Genomic DNA, 18,929 nt, shown 5'->3' on the forward strand with positions numbered 1-18,929 from the left:
CAGGCGCCGTGAGACAGGACATACGCGCACGCTAACGCACCCGTGTTTCCTTCCGCGTCTGCTTTATCCAGAGGGTACTCAGGCATGCACTCCAGGAACAGCTCAAAGATGGCTGCTGCGTTCTCTCGGCCGTACTGTCCCAGGATGTGCAGTGGCGACTGGCCTCTGGGAAGCAAGTGGGGAAAGCTGGGTGTAGACCAGCCACAGTCACCACGCACGAAAGACATAACTTTCTGAACTCGGTGATGCCGGATAAATTCAAGGACACCGAGGAGGTTGCAGACGCTTTTCTACAAAGTATTTTTCAAAAAGAAACATTCCAAAGCACCCAAATTGGTCCAGTGCCCTGGTGGCCCTCGCGGCCAGTTAGTTCTTCAGCGTGGACCGGGGCCCCTGCGAGGCACGGTGACCACCAGGTGACACGGAGCCCAGGCCTCTGCTCCGGACCGCACACACTCACCGTAGGTTAAAGGCTTCGGCGTCCACGGTGCACTCGGTCAGGAGAACCCGGATGTTGTTGAGTCGACCGTGCATGACGGCAAGATGAAGCGCTGGAGAGTAAACCCTCTTACTGGGCAAGCCCAGGAGCCCACGCAGGAAATCTGGCCGTTCCCAACCTCCCTCGGAACGGGATGCGGCACAGCCGCCATCCCTTCCGGTCTTCCCACCCCCAGGACAGAGTCGTGCATGCAGCCTGTACGACTGTGCTTTCTGCTTCCACAATCACCCAGAGCTTAAACTTCATGGTTTTACAGGAAACCACTCTAGGGCTCTGGGGTTACCATGCAGACGAGAAGGTGCCCAGGGATGGTCCGCGGGAGGGCAGACGCCCAGCCCAGAGCCCTCCCTGCCACAGCTCGCTGCTGTGAAAACCACCCTCCCGGGGCCGGGGGGTGGGGGAGACTGGGGGCACCGCCGAGGGCACTTGGCACGGGGCACAGGGGCGCACTGGCGACTACCATTATTCCCATTCTCATCCAGAGCAGCGAAGTCCACCGCATTCTCCAGGAGGACGGAGCAGATGGTGGGCAGGTCCTGCTGGGCGGCGAGATGGAGGGCGGTCTGGCGGTGCTTTGTCAGCTCATTCACTTTGGCCCCTGCAAGAAGCTGCCGGAGCTGATCACGTGAGCGGCCTCCCTGGCACGGCGGCGAACACCCCGCTCCCGGGGCCAAGCCTGCCTGTCCCCTGACCTCCGCGCATCCTCCCGGCCGGCAACACTGGGGGTACAGCGGCCTCGCACACACTCCCGCGGAGGCATAAGCCAGCAAAACCCGTCCCAAGCTGAACGCGGCAATTATCGGCACGCGAAGGAGCCATTCCTTAGGACACAGAAACCCGACTTCTAAGACTTCGGGATACAAACCACCCAGGACGACGGCGACCTTCACCGTCCCGCGTGAGGATGTCCACAGCTTACAGGAGCAAACCAGATCGCAAGAAGATTCAGTTACAAAAATTACAAAATGTCCAAACAATATAATAGGCAGCCATTAAGATGATAAAGATTTGCAGTTTAACGTGATAGGGTGTCTATGATATGGTGTCAGAAAAAGGCCAGTGAGAAGACAGTATGACAGTATGACCCCGTCTGCAGAGAGCCAGAGCGACAGAGAGGGCGGGAGGGAGGGAGGGAGAGGAACGCGTGCACAGGCCCTCTGAAGGTGTGCGAAAGCACGTATACAAACCCTGAGGAGTCGGGGTGCAAGGAGGACACGAGCTACGTCAATATCCTTCCGTGCTTTACATTCTCCCCAGTAAGCATGTATTATGTTGATATTATTTTTTGTTGTTATTACGATTTTATTTTTAAGTAATCTCCACACCAAACATGGGGCTTGAACTCACAACCTTGAGATCAAGAGTCACACACACCACTGACGGAGCCAGCCGGGTGCCCCTCCTATATTATTTTTTAAAAGAAAGAAATTACCACAAAGAATTACAGAACCAAAAGCAGGAAGGATCTTTCGACAATATCCTGTGCACTCATTCCTTTTCTGACAGGCTTCCAGTCTGCAGCCAGCGCCCACGATGCCTCCCCCGCGGCCTGAGGCACCCTGGCCTCTCCGTGTGTGCGGACACTCTGCCTCTGGGAGACCAAGGCCCGGGTTAGCGGCTCCGGTGCAGACCCCGACTTCCAAGTCCCAGCCTCCCCAGACTCTGGGCACCCAGCGAGAGCACACACAGGTCCAGGAGGATGTGCAGAGGGGCGCCGGGGGTCACGAGAGCTGCGCGTGCTGGGCTCACAGCTAACCTCTAGGTCGCTTAACTGGGCAGAGAGGGACAGCTTTGGGCAAAGGCACTCTTTCGATGTGAACAGGCTCCGACATAAAGCTGCACGGTTCGATCGCCACCTCTGCGGTCAGGGAGGCAGTGGCTCGACCTTGAAGGGGCCGTGACCCTCTAACCTGCTGAGGCCCTCAGACGGATGGACACGTGGCCTGACTGCCTGCTACTCGGAGGTCCACCTCTGCCTCCGTGGCTGGTCCTCACACCCAGGCTGGGCCTGGTGCCACCAGACCCCCCGCCAATCATTCATCAACCCACCTGACGGAAACTGCCCTCACGGCCCACCACAGAGGTCAATGCTCTCTCAGCTCTGATACGTAACAAGTCATGAAGGTTTTCGAATAAGTATTTTTTCAAAAACAAAAACGGGATGGGGCGCCTGGTTGGCTCAGTCGGTACGGCGCGTGACTCAGCTTCGGGGCTGCGAGCTCAAGCCCCACACTGGGCTCAGAGCTTACTTAACGTAGAGAAAGGAGGAGGAGGTGGGCACCAGACGCCGGTCAAGTGCCCCACTGGCTAGTTACGCAGGATGTACTGGGGCTGATGGGAGGTTCGGGGCGGCCAGGAGACGTGAAGCCCTTCGCTCTGGATGCGCTCTCAGCCCAAACGCTTGGCTTCTCCACGCCGAAAGGATAAAGGCTGCTCACAGTTCTTGGTCTGCCGTGTCACGCCCCACAAGCTGGCCCCTGCCTGCCTCTCCAACCACATCTCCTACACCCTCCCCACATTTCAACCAAACCTTTCCAGTTAAAACACCCACATGCACTTTCTAGTTCCACATCCTTGCTCGGACTGTTCCCTGGGCCAGGTGGCATTATGTCGTACTAGGAAAAGCAGACTTTGCAGTCGAACAGAAATGGCTAAAATCCCAGCCACACTACTGACTACGTCATCATCTTGGGGGAGAAGTTCTTTCTGAGCTTACATTGTCTCCTTTGTAAAATGTAAAAATTTTCCTACATCTCTCTGGGAGGTTTTCAGAATTAAGAGGTGGTAAGCTTGACATCAGTCTTTGTGGTGATTTTTCGATCTGACTCCAAAAGCAAAATTAAACACGTTGGGCCAGAAACTAAAAAGCTTCTGCACAGCAAAGGAAATCATCAACAAACTGAAATCGCATGACCTACTAAATGGATGAAAATATCTGCAAATCATATATATGGAAAGGGGCTAATGTCCAACATATATACAGAACTCATTACAATTCAATAGCAAATAAATAAACAATTTTAAAAACAGGCAGAAGGACCTGACAGACGTTTCTCCAAAGAAGACATCCAGGTGGCCAACAGACACATGAAAAGACGCTCAACCTCACTGATCATCAGGGAAATGCAAATAAAACCACAATGAGATACCACCTTACACCTGTCAGAATGGCTGAACTCAACAACCCAGGAGACAGCAGGTGTTGGCGAGGATGCGGAGAAAGGGGACCCTCGTGCACTGTGGTGGGAACGCGAGCTGGTGCAGCCACCATGGAAGAGTATGGAGGTTTCTCAGAACTACCCTATGATCCAGCAACTGCACTACTGGGTATTTATGCAAAGGAAAAACACTATTTTTTAAAAAATAGATGAAGGAATAAATTTATTACACACACTGTGCAAAAGCTTTACGATGCCTTTACTATCACACACCCAACCTACCAGCACAGCCACCCCCTTAACTCGGGTAAGCTGGACCCGCGTCTGGCCTCCTGGGGAGTGCTCCACAGAAAGGAGAGGGGGCCGCCTCCCACGTCTGGGACCCCACCCTCTGCTGACACGTGCGCCTTGTCGCACACTGCACTGCTAGGGCCCTTGCAGATGCACAGGCGGCCTGTCCACCGCGGGCTGGTCCGGCAGCCCACCCACCCCCAGGCTACAGACTGCAGCCCTTGGGGGGCTCCAGAGCGTGTGCACGTCCTGTTGCTGGAACAGCACTGTTCTAAAAAGCTGTCTGTGCCCCCTGTTCACTGCAGCATTATTTACACGTAAAGCCAAGACATGGAAACAGCCCAGGTGTCCATCGATGGATGGACGGATGAAAACGTGCTGTAAACACACAACATGGTATCACTCGGCCATCACAGACAATGAGATCAGTCAGACAGAGAAACACAAATACCATATGATCCCACTTATACGTAGAATCTAAAAAACAAACAAAAAAACAAACTCGTAGATACAGAGAACAGGCTGGTGGTTTCCAGAGGCGGGGTGGGGGTGTTGAAATGGGTGAAGGGGATCAAAAGGTACAAACTTTCAGTAAAATATTTAAGTCCTGGGTGCCTGGGGGGCTCAGCCAGTGACACATCTGCCTTCGGCTCAGGTTATGATCCCAGGGTCCTGGGATCGAGTCCCATATCGGGCTCCCTGCGCAGCGGGGCATCTGCTTCTCCCTCTGCCTGCTGCTTCCCCTGCTTGTGCTCTCTCTCTCAAATAAAAAAACAATATCGTAAAAAGAAAAACAAATAAATAAATAAAATAAATTACGCAAGTCCTGGGAACCATAGTTAATACCATACTGCATATCTGAAAGCTGCTAAAAGTAAATCTTAAAAGTCCTCATCCCAAGAAATCATTTTGTAACTGTGACGGATGTTGAGCAGACTGACTGCGGTCGTCGCTCTGCACGACACACAGATACTGAACCACTGTGACGTACACCGGAAACTCATATAATGTTAGATGTTGACTATACCTCAATTTAAAAAAAGACTAGTTAAAAAAGAAGGAGCACAAGTGCAGGTGTGCGAGCGGCCCCGAGGGCACCTGCTGAATGCCTGGCGCGGGCACAGACATGGGCCTGCCTCCCCTCGAGGCCGCCTGCCCAGCCCCCGCACCCGCCTGCACACACTGCCTGCTGGGCTCTCAGGACACCCTGCCTACAGATACACCTGCTTTCACAAGGGCACTGGCTTAGCTCCCCAAATTCACACCGGCCTTTCAGAAAACCTGGCAAAATACCTGTGATGAGAGCTTCCACACGCGGCATGACCTGGGGTCCACACGTCACATGCGATGTTTCAGCGACACTTACCAAGTTGCGGACGATGATCTCTGAGCCTGCTTGGACAGCGAGGTGCAAAGGGGTCAGCTTGGAGGCATCCTGGACTCTGGAATTCACATTAGCCTGGACACTGATCAGGAACAGGACACTCTCGATGTCAGAGTTCTGAACTGCCACGTGAAGAAAATTCCGGCCCTTGTTATCCACCTAAGGCAACAAGTGGGAGCCCAAACATGAGGGGGGTCCCCCTTGCAAGAGCGCATCCTGAGCACCGGCCAGAGGTGAACGTGTCGCCAACCCCTCAGTTCCAGGAGGCTCCCCCCAAGAACCAACACCTCACGTGCCTCTCCCCACACCCAACAGACCCTCTCTGCACGTGTGCACCTGCCCACATGTGCGTGGCCCTGGCACCTGCCGGCAGCAGGCGCTGATGTGGAAAGCTGAGAAAGAGACAACCTGCAGTACGGGAAAAGGAAGGGGGCGCTCGGGAAAAAAGGCAAAGGCAGAGACTGGCCGTAGGGTCCCCTGCTCTGGCTCGGACAAGCAGCTGGCACCCTCACGCCACAGCTGCAACGCCGGCCTGACCCTGGGCAGCTTCATGGGTTTGCTCTCGAGCCGAGCTACAGGGTACCAGCACGCCGCAGACGCCGCTCTGCTCACACCCCGCGCACAAGAGCTCACTCGAGCCAGACCACAGGGAAACCGCAGCTACGAGAGCCGTCGTGTCAGCCGAGTGCTCAGTGAGAAGTGGGGACAGCAACATGCCACCCTCGTGGCGCGCGCACACGCACACACACGCACACACGCACACACGAGCGCAGCGTGTGCTGCTGCCCCAGGCAGTGTTTCTACAAAGCACTTTGACCCACTGGGCCCGTTTCACTTGTATGTGAGGAAACGCAAGGGGCTACCCGTTCACGAGCACGCGACACCACCCGAGCAAGGGTGAGGCCAGCACCCACACAACTCGGTCACGCGCCCGCCAACGCTGAAGAGGTGGCCTACGGCAGCCTGAGCGCCCAGGCGCTGGTCTTCCCCAGTGTCAAGATTTCATTTTGTTCAAGTCTCCATGTCACTGTCAGCAGTGGCTACTCAGGAATCCTGGCGGTGCTCTACGGGCCGGATGGAGACAGTCCCACCTCGCACGCGCTGCGGCCGGCGCTTCCGGCCCCATCCGTGCCGCAGGGCAGCACCTCCCCAGCCACACAGAGCAGCCGCTGAAGAACCAAGGGAAGGACGAGCCGGCCTACGCTGGGCGATGACCACTCCTCAGAAACCTCCTCCCCTTAGAGCTGCCCCCACACCACACCAAAAGCTCCTCCTGGTCCATTCAAACCTCTGAAGACCTTCATTACCAAGGCAACCGGACCAAGCAAAAGCACACGATGACCCCATCTGTGCACGCCACGGAAATCCTCTCACAGGGCCTGGCCACCCCCGGCCCCCTGTGCGTGCGGTGCCGCCGCGTGTATGCCAGTCTCACCCGGCACAGACGGTTCATCAGAACGGCCAGACTTCCAGAAAGGGGACAGTAATTTCCACACAGATGTCTTTCTGGACAAAGACCTGTTTGGCTGAGGACGTCTCCTTAGTCTCCACGTCACGGGTCCCCCCGAGCTCGGGCACTGTGCCGAACGTCGGGTGTGGGTCCCTCACCTGCTCGGCAGCCCCGGACTCTCGCTTGAGGATGGCCTCGGCGGCCCGGTTGTTCTTGTAAGTCATGGCGCAGGCGAAAGGGGTCAGCCCCTGTCTGTCGCGGACGCTCAGGTGGATATCAGGGTGGGAGATCAGCAGCTGAATGATGACACTGTGCTGGTTGCTGATGGCCACGTGGACAGGCGCCCTTCCTTCTGCATCCTGCAGGGCAAGGCACAGTTTCAGTGTCCAGATGAAGAGAAACTCGGGAAAAACAGGAAGGGGATCAAATCAAATTTGGTTCTGAGAACCAATACGACCACCCTATGTTTGAAATCAGCTTTTAAGGAGGCCAAGCCCAGAGAAGACCAGAAGCCGCTGCCATCACCCCACGCTCCAGTTACCAGGGACACAAACACGCTGGGTCTGAAGATGCACGGTCAACCTAGCCTGTGAGTTAGACCCCTCCCCACCCAGCTGCGGGTGGCCTACATCCGTCCTCACAGGCCAGGACGCGGAAGAGCACCGAGGAACGCCACTCAGGGCCACTCCACGGAGCTACTGGAACGTTCTCCCAAACACGGTGCTGAGCTTGAGACTCAGACAAACCCTCCCAATGGAAACATATAAGCAACGGAGGGAAAAGGCAGAGAGAAGCTGACTGAAAAAACGTTGCTCACGCTGTAGAAAGGACAGAGGCACAAAGTGGGAGAGTCTTCACCAGAAAGCCTTACGTTTACTGGGCAGGCCGTGTGACCCAGAGGAAGTCACTCCATCCACCTGTCCCTTCGCCCCACTCACAGCCAACCTGAGGCCCAGGACCGAGTCTGCAAGGCCCCTGGCCGTTAAGAGATTTCCCCAATTCTGAAGTCAGCATCCATCTTCCTGGAAAGAGAAACTCTGCATACCTGTGTGTTTACACTGGCACCAAACTCCAGAAGACACTGTACTGTTTCTTCCAGCCCCCAGGAGGCTGCCAAATGCAAGGGGGTCTGCCCATCTCTGGCCTCCTCCTCCCCTTCTCCATTAGGACCAGGCTGCCTGGGACTGTTCACGTCGCAGCCGCTAAAAGCACAGGGAAAGGAAAGGTAGGCTTCAAGAGCCAGGTTCCAACCCGGCCAAGGCATGCTGATAAACGCACAGCAGCAGCCTCATCCAAAGAAAAAGCCGTGGCCACCAGGGACTGCTATCTTAGTCACAAGTACTGATATCTGGGTCCCACTCCCAGCGATTCCTCTTGGGGTCTTGGGGGCAGCCTGGGCCTCAGAACTCTTCAAAGTTCCCAAGGGATCTATATGCATTTATAATCTGAGACCCACTGCTCCCAAGGTTCCTCCCGCGGACACAGCACACCGAGCGTGCATGGGCCCCGCTGGGCTCATGCACCTTTGGAGAGTGGGGGGTCCCACAGGCGCCATCTGGTTTCCTCTACCCCAGCCTCCTGGCCACACTGTGTGAACTGGTCTGATTGGACTATGGGAGCCTCTATGGCCCCCAGAGCAGGAAGCTGGCTCAGCTTCTAGACTCTGTGATATGGGCACCCAAGCCCTTCTCCTCAGAAGTGGGTTGAGTGCCTTAACTGGCTGACTTCACAGAACAGGGATGTCAGACCAGCCAAGGCACACCAAGACTACAGCCGAATAAGAAGACACGAAGAAGACACTTGGGGTTCTCAGACCTGCGAATAAGGAAGCAGGCGGTAGACTCGTTGTTTTCATCAATGGCCCTGTGCAAGAGTGTCTGCAGACACCCACCGGGCCCCGGGCCCCAGCACGTGGCATCACAGCCGTGTCTGACCTGCAGAAAACACAGGTTACTCACAAACACTGCCCAGCAACGTCAAACAGTTTATTACCATCTCTGAGCTCTACGTACACCATTCGATTCATTTTTTTCAGGCGATAATTAACTCCTAATTATTTTAATCTGTACAAACTCTGATTAAAAAGTGCTTTGTGCCAGGTCCTGTGGGATGGGTTTGGGAAATACAAGAAAGACAGAAAGACAAGTTTATCATCGCCCTCGGGGGCCATGTCCCAGGAGGGACAGAAAACACACACACTCCCTTGACCTCAGGAACACACACCTGAAACTCACAGGTAACCTCAATACAAACTGGGTGAGACCCCCCGCCCCAGCTGCAAAATGCAGTACTGTCACATTTCAGGCATTCCAGAGAGCTGAATGAGGACTTCCTGGGGCCTGTGAGCTGAGTAAGGGAGACAAACCAGAGATCTGGGGGTGTATCACTATGGCAACAGCGAGGGCAGCCCACATCTAAGGACTCCCGAGGAGGCACCTCAGCTCTCTGGCGTCTTGGTAGTTTCGATAAAGACAGCCTAAAGCAAAGTGGTGGCCAAGATGACGCTGCACTGCAAGTTTCTTTAACAGGACTTTCTACTGCTCATCCTTGACCGGCTGGCTGCTCGGCAGATCTCCTGCTCCCTGCGGGTGCTATGCGGGCACAGATCAGTCTCGGACACAGGGCATCCCCATGTGTAAACAGACGCTGAGCTCGTCTCACCAGGGTGGAGGCGATGTCCTCCAGATTACCGGCCAAGGCAAGCCACAGCGGGGGGTTCCCCTTCTCATCTGGCACGGACATGTCCGCTCCCCGGGTGCATATGGCGTCCACCACGAGTGGAAGCTGGTTTCTGATGGCCAGCTGTAAGGCTGTCTCCCCGTCCTGAGTCCTGCGAGGACACGCGCACCAAAATCAACGTTTGTAGCGGGAGCCAAATGATAACACATGCCCTTCTGGGCATTCCAGAGGCCAGAAGAGACTTCACTCACATTGATCCATATTCTTTCAGAGCAATTTAACCTGTGAGTAGCATCTGTCCCTTCTGCCTTTTTAAAACATATAGCTGTGCCATCCTAGTGCACCCAGAAGGTAACGGACCAACACCCCAGCATGCTGACATCTCTCAGGCATACAGCAGCTGCTTCCAACAGCATCTCAATAAAATGCCATCATGGCTGCCTACTTGACAAAATACTTCTTTCACCTCAGTCATTCAGGGTCACCTGACATTGGAGATAAAGATATATTCCTCTGAAAATAAAGAAACAAGAGAAACTTAACTCTGTATTTCCCCCCCAAGCCTTTCTGACCGCTCGCTGGTTGGAATGTTCTTCGTTTTGCATGAAATCCCTCTCTAAACAACTGCTTCTGGACATTCTTTTAATGAGCTCTGTCTGGTACTGTGGCCTGGCCCTGAGGGTTCCCCACCGCCATCCCCCAAGTCTCCGGGACACAGTAGCTGTACTGTGACGGAGGGCGCTGTTCCCACCTACCTGACGTTTATGTCTGCCTGGTGCTCCAGGAGGAAAAGCGCGCTCTTGCTGTCCTGCCGCTGCATGGCCATGTGCAGCAAGGTCTGCCCGTCCGACATGGTGTCGTTGATGCAGGCCCCGGAGCCCAGCAGCTGGGCTGCGATCGTGTGCATGCCTGGGACACAAACAGGCCCTGACTGCCCCACGTGCTCAACATCTTGCGGTCACACACACGCCCTCTCCACTTCTCAAAACCAGCAGCTTCCCACGGGGCAGTACAGGCTTACCCCAAACCCACTGACGACCCCAGCCCCTCCACACCACCCTCCCTCCCTTCTCCTTCCGACGTAGGTCTGTCTGTGGACGCTGGAGGCACCACCTTACCGGTCCATAATGCCAGGCCCAGCACCGTCTGGTCTCGGGAATCCTTGAGGCTGAAGTCCGGGATAATTTGCAAGTTGTTGGTGGCATGAAGAGCATTAGCTAAAATTTTTCAAGGAAACAAACACTTGACTTCACCATCCCATGGACCACATTGAAAGTATTCAAGAGCATAAGAGCTCGTTAGTTTCCAACTCACTCACTGGCTAGAATACCATCATCTCTAACAAAGAGAGTTCATAAATGTTCTTGCGGTGGAAGCCCAGAAACCTGGTATTTTGGAGCAAAGCTTATGGGAAAAATGAGTTTTTGAAGCTTAAAATAGTGACTCTTCACAAAAGAAAAACAAACCCACTATGGAGACATACGCTCATTACCTGACTGCTGAAGAGTCAAAACCATGGCCTGGCACGGCTTACCTAATATGGAATTCCTACCATTTACCGCTCCTGTGAGGACCCAGAAAAAGGTGCACTCTACCTAAAATCTCACTTCCTTCCACAAGCACAAGGCTGAAACGTGCTGACCTTTACAAGGATTGAGGGAAGAGGAAGACAAGTTCCACGACAGGAAAGAGGAAATCCTGAGGATGACTTCTGAGGGAAGTGGGCCTCCCCACGGCAGGGGCTCCCCTTGGCCCTCCTTCCCACTCCTCCCACGGTTCACCTGCCGGGGAGGCTGAGGCAGGTGAGAGAACAGCCAGCTCGAGCGGGACCTGGGGCTGCAGGGTCCTCGGACACCGCTCACGCCCAGAGCGAGCTTTGGGAAAACACCCGACGTGAGAGAGAGGTAGTCAGCGGTTCTAAACCCCTAACCTATCAGGCGGAATGGGCAGGCCCCGTCCTAAAAATGTACACAGGGAACCGGTGGTCAGCAGCCAGACTACGTGCTTATCTAGTGTGACCTGCAAGGATCTGGGGGCCAGAAAACTCACCAATGCAGGAACATCAACTCTGACACTAACAACTCAGAACTACTGTCCAAAGGTCAAGGTGAGGGGCAGTTCCCAGCTACCCACCTTTCTGCTCCAGGATGACAGACACCACATCTGGGTGATTACAGGCGATGGCCATGTGCAGGGGTGTCTGCAGATAGACGCTGTCCACGGAGCTGGTCGGGGGCGCGGCCTCCTTCGGCAAAGGCGGAGCTTCCTCCGTCTGCAGGTTTGGGTTGGCACCTTGCTGCAGGAGCTCTGCCGTGAGGTTGGCCAGGCCATGCCGACAGGCTGTGTGCAACGGGGTCTCTCCCTGAACAGAAGCAAACGCCCACCTCAGAGCACGTTCAGGAGGGGAGCTCCCGTCACAGGGCGCTAACGACAGCCTGTGTGCTGAAACCCGGGTCCCCGGGGCAGTCGCAGCCCTTGGCTCATCCTGTCACCAGCTGAGCATGACCCGTCCCACGATGCGATCAGCCCCTCCCTCCCCTGTGCTGTCAGCCTACGTGCCCACCAGACACCCTGGCTCCTCCTCTTCTATGCGTCCAGTAACCTTCCCGACCGCCCCGCAGACAACCGCAACGTGCCACAGAAGCGCCAGGGAGGCTGGCAAAGCCTCGACTGTGGCCCCGCGGGGACAGGGCTACCAGTCGGCGGGGCCACCGCGCCCCTTCCGCCCCCACCCCCACTGGCCTCCTGCCCAGCTCACATCAACCCCATCTTGAACTCTGATCAAGTCCTCCTTCCCCCACTTTTTAAAACTAAAAGCATTTTAAACTGGTATTGCACATTCAAGAGGAACAAGAACCTACAGGCGCAAGGTCCTCCCTGCCCTGCCCCACCACCCAAGTCCCCATAGAGGAAACCCCGGTGCCAGATTCCTGCATCCTTCCAGGGACAGAACAGGCACAGGACAGGGACACAGACACACACACGCAGCACCCTCCAGCTAAAGAGACGGACGCAACCTGAACACACCGCTCTGACCTCACTCTCCTGGAAGCCACACCGCATCCCTTCAAAGAGACAAAGACTCAACAGGCTCCTCCCCAAACACAGCAAGATCCCACTTCCTCCTCCCTGAAAACACATTTTCCTCTCCGGGACGGAACCACTTTTAACTCTCTCAGCGGGGTTTCTGTGATTTCCGTATTTCTAAGTAGTTTTCCAGGCTCAGGCACTGCACGTGGACCACCCACTGCTGTGTCACTGTGACACGGGACTCCGCCCCCCGCCAACGTGCCCCTCCCCATCGACCCGTGTCGTGGGGTGGAGGGCCTCACCGAGTGCNGGCACTGCACGTGGACCACCCACTGCTGTGTCACTGTGACACGGGACTCAGCCCCCCCCCAACGTGCCCCTCCCCATCGACCCGTGTCGTGGGGTGGAGGGCCTCACCGAGTGTCCTGTGTCACTGTGACACGGGACTCCGCCCCCCGCCAACGTGCCCCTCCCCATCGACCCGTGTCGTGGGGTGGAGGGCCTCACCGAGTGCGAGTGTCCTGTGTCACTGTGTCACTGTGACACGGGACTCCGCCCCCCGCCAACGTGCCCCTCCCCATCGACCCGTGTCGTGGGGTGGAGGGCCTCACCGAGTGCGAGTGTCCTGTGTCACTGTGTCACTGTGACACGGGACTCCGCCCCCCGCCAACGTGCCCCTCCCCATCGACCCGTGTCGTGGGGTGGAGGGCCTCACCGAGTGCGAGTGTCCTGTGTCACTGTGTCACTGTGACACGGGACTCCGCCCCCCGCCAACGTGCCCCTCCCCATCGACCCGTGTCGTGGGGTGGAGGGCCTCACCGAGTGCGAGTGTCCTGTGTCACTGTGTCACTGTGACACGGGACTCCGCCCCCCGCCAACGTGCCCCTCCCCATCGACCCGTGTCGTGGGGTGGAGGGCCTCACCGAGTGCGAGTGTCCTGTGTCACTGTGTCACTGTGACACGGGACTCCGCCCCCCGCCAACGTGCCCCTCCCCATCGACCCGTGTCGTGGGGTGGAGGGCCTCACCGAGTGCGAGTGTCCTGGTGTCACTGTGACACGGGACTCCGCCCCCCGCCAACGTGCCCCTCCCCATCGACCCGTGTCGTGGGGTGGAGGGCCTCACCGAATGCGAGTGCCCTGTGTCACAGTGACAAGGGACTCCGCCCCCCGCCAACGTGCCCCTCCCCATCAACCCGTGTCGTGGGGTGGAGGGCCTCACCGAGTGTCCTGTGTCACTGTGACACGGGACTCAGCCCCCCGCCAATGTGCCCCTCCCCATCGACCCATGTCGCGGTGTGCAGGGCCTCACAACCGTGTCCTCCTCAGTGGGACCATCTTCTGCTCCAGCCCCCTCTGCTCCATGCTTGTACTGGGAATGCTCACAGGCCCCCATGACCCCCATGAGAGTGTGCAAGCACAGGACTCTCACACCCAGACTTCCACCCGACTTCTCTGCTCAACAGTCACAAAATCGAATTCCCTGTGCAGCAGCTCGTCCGCCTGGCAATTCTCGTTCTCAGGCGCACTGGACAGTTTCACCACCTCTCTTGACCCTGCTTCTGAGAGCCCCAGCCGGTACAAGTGTAATTCCGCAAACACTTTGAAGCCTGTCTCTGTGGGTCCAAATTCAGTATCCGAGGTCAGCACAACTCGCTGCTGGTCTAGATGACTCCCACCGGCCCCGGCCTTGACCTCAAAGGTGCACCCACCGTGCCACCTTCCCAGGACACTTTCTCGACTCAAATGGTCACAAAGCTTGTCTACTCAAAACCCTTCACTTCACATGTAGGATAAAGTCCAAAGAACTCAACCAGCATTCCAGACCCTTCTCCAATGTCGCTCTCACTTGCCTTCAAATCGGGTCTCTTCTGGCGCATCTCAGGGTTCGCCCAGTTTTGCTACGAGGGGTATCAGAGAAGGAACCCGTGAAATATTTTTTAAAGTTGGGAGACAGGGCATGTCTGTATACTATCAGAAATGAACAGTGGGCAAAACTGATGATGCAGAAGGAGACAGACAGACACAGAGACGCATAACGGTAGGAGCGAAGTCAAGAAAGCCACAAGTGCATTCAGGGACATGCTGGCATTCAGCCGGAGAGCAGGCCGTGTGTGGGTTTAGGTGCAGAGAGGTTAGAACATCGAATGGTGGAAGAGAATGGTGTTGCCATCTCCCCTGAGCTTCCGAGACACTTCGGTGTGTCTCACGCACGAGCTTACGGTGTACTGCCTTGCCCTGAGCTGTAAAGAGAGTGTGCAACGTTCCGTCCTAGACCTGAGTCTTAATGCTGGCTCCGTCACTGCTGAGCCACTTTACCTCTCAGAGCCTCAACGTTCTTTGCCCTGAAATGAGGGATCGGGACATGTCGAGGATGTCCCTTCCAGGTCCACTCTGAGAATTAAAAGGACCAACATCCTCAGAGCTCTGAGCACAAAGGTGCAACGTAAACGTGACCTCAGAGACAAGCACAGCCTCCCTATGTGAAAAGAGCAGTGAGAATAACACCACATAGCACCTGACGTCCCAGCCATTATGCTAACAAGCACTTACACGTGCCCTCTCCTTCTCCCTAATCCACACCCTATGAAACCAGTGTGAATCCCATTTTGCAAAGAAGGAAACGAAAGCTCACAGAGGGTCAGTAACTTGCTCAAGATCACACAGGGCAGGGTGAGAAACAGGAAGTCGTACCCCAAGGCCATGCTTTGACCCGAACACTGTGCAGTCTGCCTTGTGGGCCTGAGACCCAGACTAAATACGCACTCACACAGGAAAGTCTCCGCAAACCAAAGTGTTACAAACAGTGGAGATTCTATGATGATAGGTTTGTGTGTACGAGCCCGGTCGTCTCCCGCAGACCATGGTGTCCACAGCATCTAGGTGAGGACCTGATATTCCACAAATGCTTAGGGATGGGTTACTGAATGAATCAACAAACCAGTATCTGGGGACAACACATCCGTTCCTCCCTGGTTTTCTAACCAAGTGCATGTATTATTCAGACAAAAACTGAAAAAGCTGTTTTCCCCACACACCCACCGCTGCCTTTCTCCCACAGACCACCGTGCTTCCCTGGCCGCCCCGGCACACTTACCCACTTGTTCCTGTGGTTGACCTGGGCACCACTGGTCGCCAGGAAAAGAGCTGCTGCCTCGTTCCCTGCTTCGGCTGCCCGCTGTAGTAAGCAATTCCCTGGGAGACAGTGAGCACACTCGTTTTCCATCTGCACAACGAGCCCCTCCTCGCCCACCTTTCACAGCGGACAAGCCACACCCCACACCCACATCCATACAGGCCCTCTCTGCATGTGGACACAGACACTGGAAAGGCCTGGGTGGAACAAAGACTTGGTCTGGGAGTCAGGAGATATTCATTCTTCCAGAGTCTGCCACTGAACGCCACCCAGGACCAGATGTGAGTTCTGTCTCCTGCCGAGGATGGGTTAGAGCGCAGTTTCTCAATAGCGGTGCTCCTGACATCTTGGGCCAGGGCACTCTTTGTTATGAGGGGTCTGTTTGGCACACCATATGACAACTAGATGCCAACAGCTCCCCCAGCCTTGCTAGAACAAGTATGTCTACGGATGTTGCCGAAAGTCCGGGGGAGGGGGGACAGCTGTCTGTCTGAGAACCTCTGGACCTAGAATGACCATTTCAAAGACAATGTGAGCTGAAGTTCTACCAGAAAATGCCCTTTACATTTTATCCCTAAAGCCTTAAATATGTTTGTTCTTGGCTTAGAAATGTTTTGCTTCGCACTATTTTCTAAATAAAAATCTTAGGAAAAAAACCATTTCTTTTCTTCTTCCTCTTGTGGAATGGTTTTAGCCCCAAAGCAGCATTTTCCTTTCTATTGACATCCATTTCCCGTCTGGATAAACACAAAATCTCATGTGCTGCAGCTATGCTATTTGAAAACTCAAATTAAATACGAGTACTAAAAATAGGTAAAGAAATGGGACATGGCTAAAATCAACAACACAGGAAACAACAGGTGTTGGCAAGGATGTGGAGAAAGGGGACCCTCGTGCACTGTGGTGGGAATGCGAGCTGCTGCAGCCACTGTGGAACAGTATGGAGGCTCCTCAAAAAGTTAAAAACACAACTACCCTAATTGCCCTACTAGGTATTTACCCAAAGAATACAAAAATACAGATCCGAAGGGGCACATGCACCCCGATGTTTACAGGAGCCTTATCAACAATAGCCAAACTGGGGAGAGAGCCCAGATGTCCATCAACAGATGAATGGATAAAGAAGATGTCACACAAGCGTGCACACAGACAGACAGACAGACAGACACACACACACACACAGGAATATTACTCAACCATCAAAAAGAATGAAATCTTGCCATCTGCAATGACATGGATGGAACTAGACGGATTATGCTGAGCGAAATAATCATCAGAGAAAAGACAAATACAATATGATCTCATGGAATTTTAGAAAGAAAACAGTTGAACACAGGGAAGGGGGAAAAGAAAAGAAAGAGACGGAAACAAAACATAAGAGTCTTAACGACAGAGAACAAACAGGGTTGCTGCAGGGAGGTGAGTGGGGGATGGGCTAGGTGGGCGCGGGGCATTCAGGAGGGCACAGCACGATGAGCACCGGGTGCTGTACGTAAGCGATGAATCACTGAATTCTACCCCAGAAACCAATATTGCACTGTACAGTAATTAAAAAAAAAAAAAAAAAGAAATGGGACAAAAGCTTTGTCTTCATGCCGTTCTTCCTTTTCCCCCAGAGACCATGATTCCACCCTAGCCGAGAGCCACCCTGACTGACAGACCCCTCATGAGGGTCCCACCTTCACTTCTGTGGTCATTCTGGGGCATACAAGACATGAACGTGGGCCTCCCCATCAAACAAAGATGACCTTCCACTGCTGAAACACATGCTGAGGTACAGCGGACTAAGGCCAGTCCATGGATACGGACAACTGGAACAAGGGAAAACAATAACCCTGAACTTGCACTAAAACTCAAAGTATATAAAGTAAAACTGACACAACTAGCAAGACAATGGATAAATGCATAATCACGATGACGAATTTTAACATACCTCCCAAAACTGACAAGCAGTTCAACAGTTAGTAAGTTAATGTATACGACTCACACAGCATGACGAACACACCTGCTGCACGGACAGAAACAGAGAATAATGGTGCACCCCACAGGGAGAGAACGCACATTCTTGTCAAGTACACATCAAGCTTTCATAAAAACGATGTGCGGGGCACCTGAGGGGCTCAGTCGGTGAAGCGTCTGCCTTCGGCTCAGGTCATGATCCCAGGGTCCGGGGATCAAGCCCCGCATCGGGCTCCCTGCTCAGTGGGGAGCCTGCTTCTCCCTCTGTCCCTCCCCCTGCTCCTTCTCTCTTTTTTACTCTTTCTCAAATAAATAAATTTTAAAAATCTTTAAAATAAAACACTGGCTCTGCAAGAACCGAACATTCAAGCTCTAAACATCAAGGAGCCAGTTTCTTAGGTAATGCAACACTCCTAACACGACTACATTAGAAACCAGTGCAGTTACGGCCAATAACCACTAACCCTTTGCAAATTAAGAGCAACTGAGCAACAACCGCTTCTGGAGGTCCTCCTGGCCCCCGGTGTGGAGCGCCCTGCCTTTAGCTTCCACGTCACCACAGGGGTGACTTAATCTCATCTTTATTTAAATTATTAACTTCTTTCCGGGAAAGGGCTGTTCGACATCCACCTTTTTTGGGCCCATTCCCCTCATCAGTGCTTTAGACACAGCAACACTGATTACAATGGGATCTTTCTCCTTAAAATATCCCATTTTATTTAGTCAGATCAAGGAAATATCCACATTAAGAGAGTGGTTCTCAAAGTGTGGTCGCTGGATTCCTGGGGGTTCGTGAGTGTCTTTCCGGGGCCCATGAGGTCAAAACTATTCCTGTGAAACAACGCTGGGTGTCCACTGGTCCCCTGTGCTGACTGGCGTTGCCGGCTGGTCACACTGAGGCCTGAGCACAAATAGACGAGGGCCCTGGCATGTACCCATCGTCACCGCATTACTCTTTACCACCATGCACCAGCCAAAACAGGGCAGTTTCTTGATAAAGCAGCAAAAATTACTGAAGTTCTTAAATTCCAACGAGTACCTGTCCTTTTAGAACTCTGTGTGACATTTCATTTGTAATTGGGAAAAGCAATAAAAAGATATTCATTTAGAAAATAGCTAGGACTTTAATAAAAATCTGATTTTAAAAAAAGCACAAAAGAAAGAAATACATACATAAAATAAGATAAATGTCTGTGTGATAAAGTAAGTGGCGTGTGCAAACTGCGTCTGCCGCGCAACAAAGCCCCGCAGCCGTCTCCGGGAAAGGCCCGAAAGCCACTGTTCAGGCTGCCGTTTCCTTCGTGGAACACCACGTTTATGAAAGAAGGACTGATTAACACACTGG

At 54.1% G+C, this 18,929-nt stretch overlaps 1 protein-coding gene across 4 annotated transcripts in view; it reads right to left on the minus strand.

Annotated features, from left to right (window-relative positions):
* ANKFY1 (ankyrin repeat and FYVE domain containing 1) overlaps window positions 1-18,929 on the minus strand; it is a 63,386-nt gene that overhangs the window by 6,606 nt on the left and 37,851 nt on the right. For all 4 annotated transcript variants that reach the window (XM_034646985.1, XM_034646986.1, XM_034646987.1 and 1 more), the window contains 12 exons: window positions 15,587-15,684; window positions 11,595-11,823; window positions 10,580-10,678; window positions 10,217-10,370; window positions 9,444-9,612; window positions 8,598-8,716; window positions 7,828-7,984; window positions 6,941-7,141; window positions 5,315-5,491; window positions 960-1,107; window positions 461-551; window positions 41-165 (listed from right to left, as the gene is read on the minus strand). In XM_034646985.1, coding sequence (XP_034502876.1) covers window positions 41-165; window positions 461-551; window positions 960-1,107; window positions 5,315-5,491; window positions 6,941-7,141; window positions 7,828-7,984; window positions 8,598-8,716; window positions 9,444-9,612; window positions 10,217-10,370; window positions 10,580-10,678; window positions 11,595-11,823; window positions 15,587-15,684 — 1,767 coding nt within the window. The remainder of the gene's footprint in view (window positions 1-40; window positions 166-460; window positions 552-959; window positions 1,108-5,314; window positions 5,492-6,940; window positions 7,142-7,827; window positions 7,985-8,597; window positions 8,717-9,443; window positions 9,613-10,216; window positions 10,371-10,579; window positions 10,679-11,594; window positions 11,824-15,586; window positions 15,685-18,929) is intronic.

Source organism: Ailuropoda melanoleuca, chromosome 17 (genome assembly GCF_002007445.2).
Source record: "Ailuropoda melanoleuca isolate Jingjing chromosome 17, ASM200744v2, whole genome shotgun sequence".
In the NCBI taxonomy this organism is placed as follows: domain Eukaryota; kingdom Metazoa; phylum Chordata; class Mammalia; order Carnivora; family Ursidae; genus Ailuropoda; species Ailuropoda melanoleuca.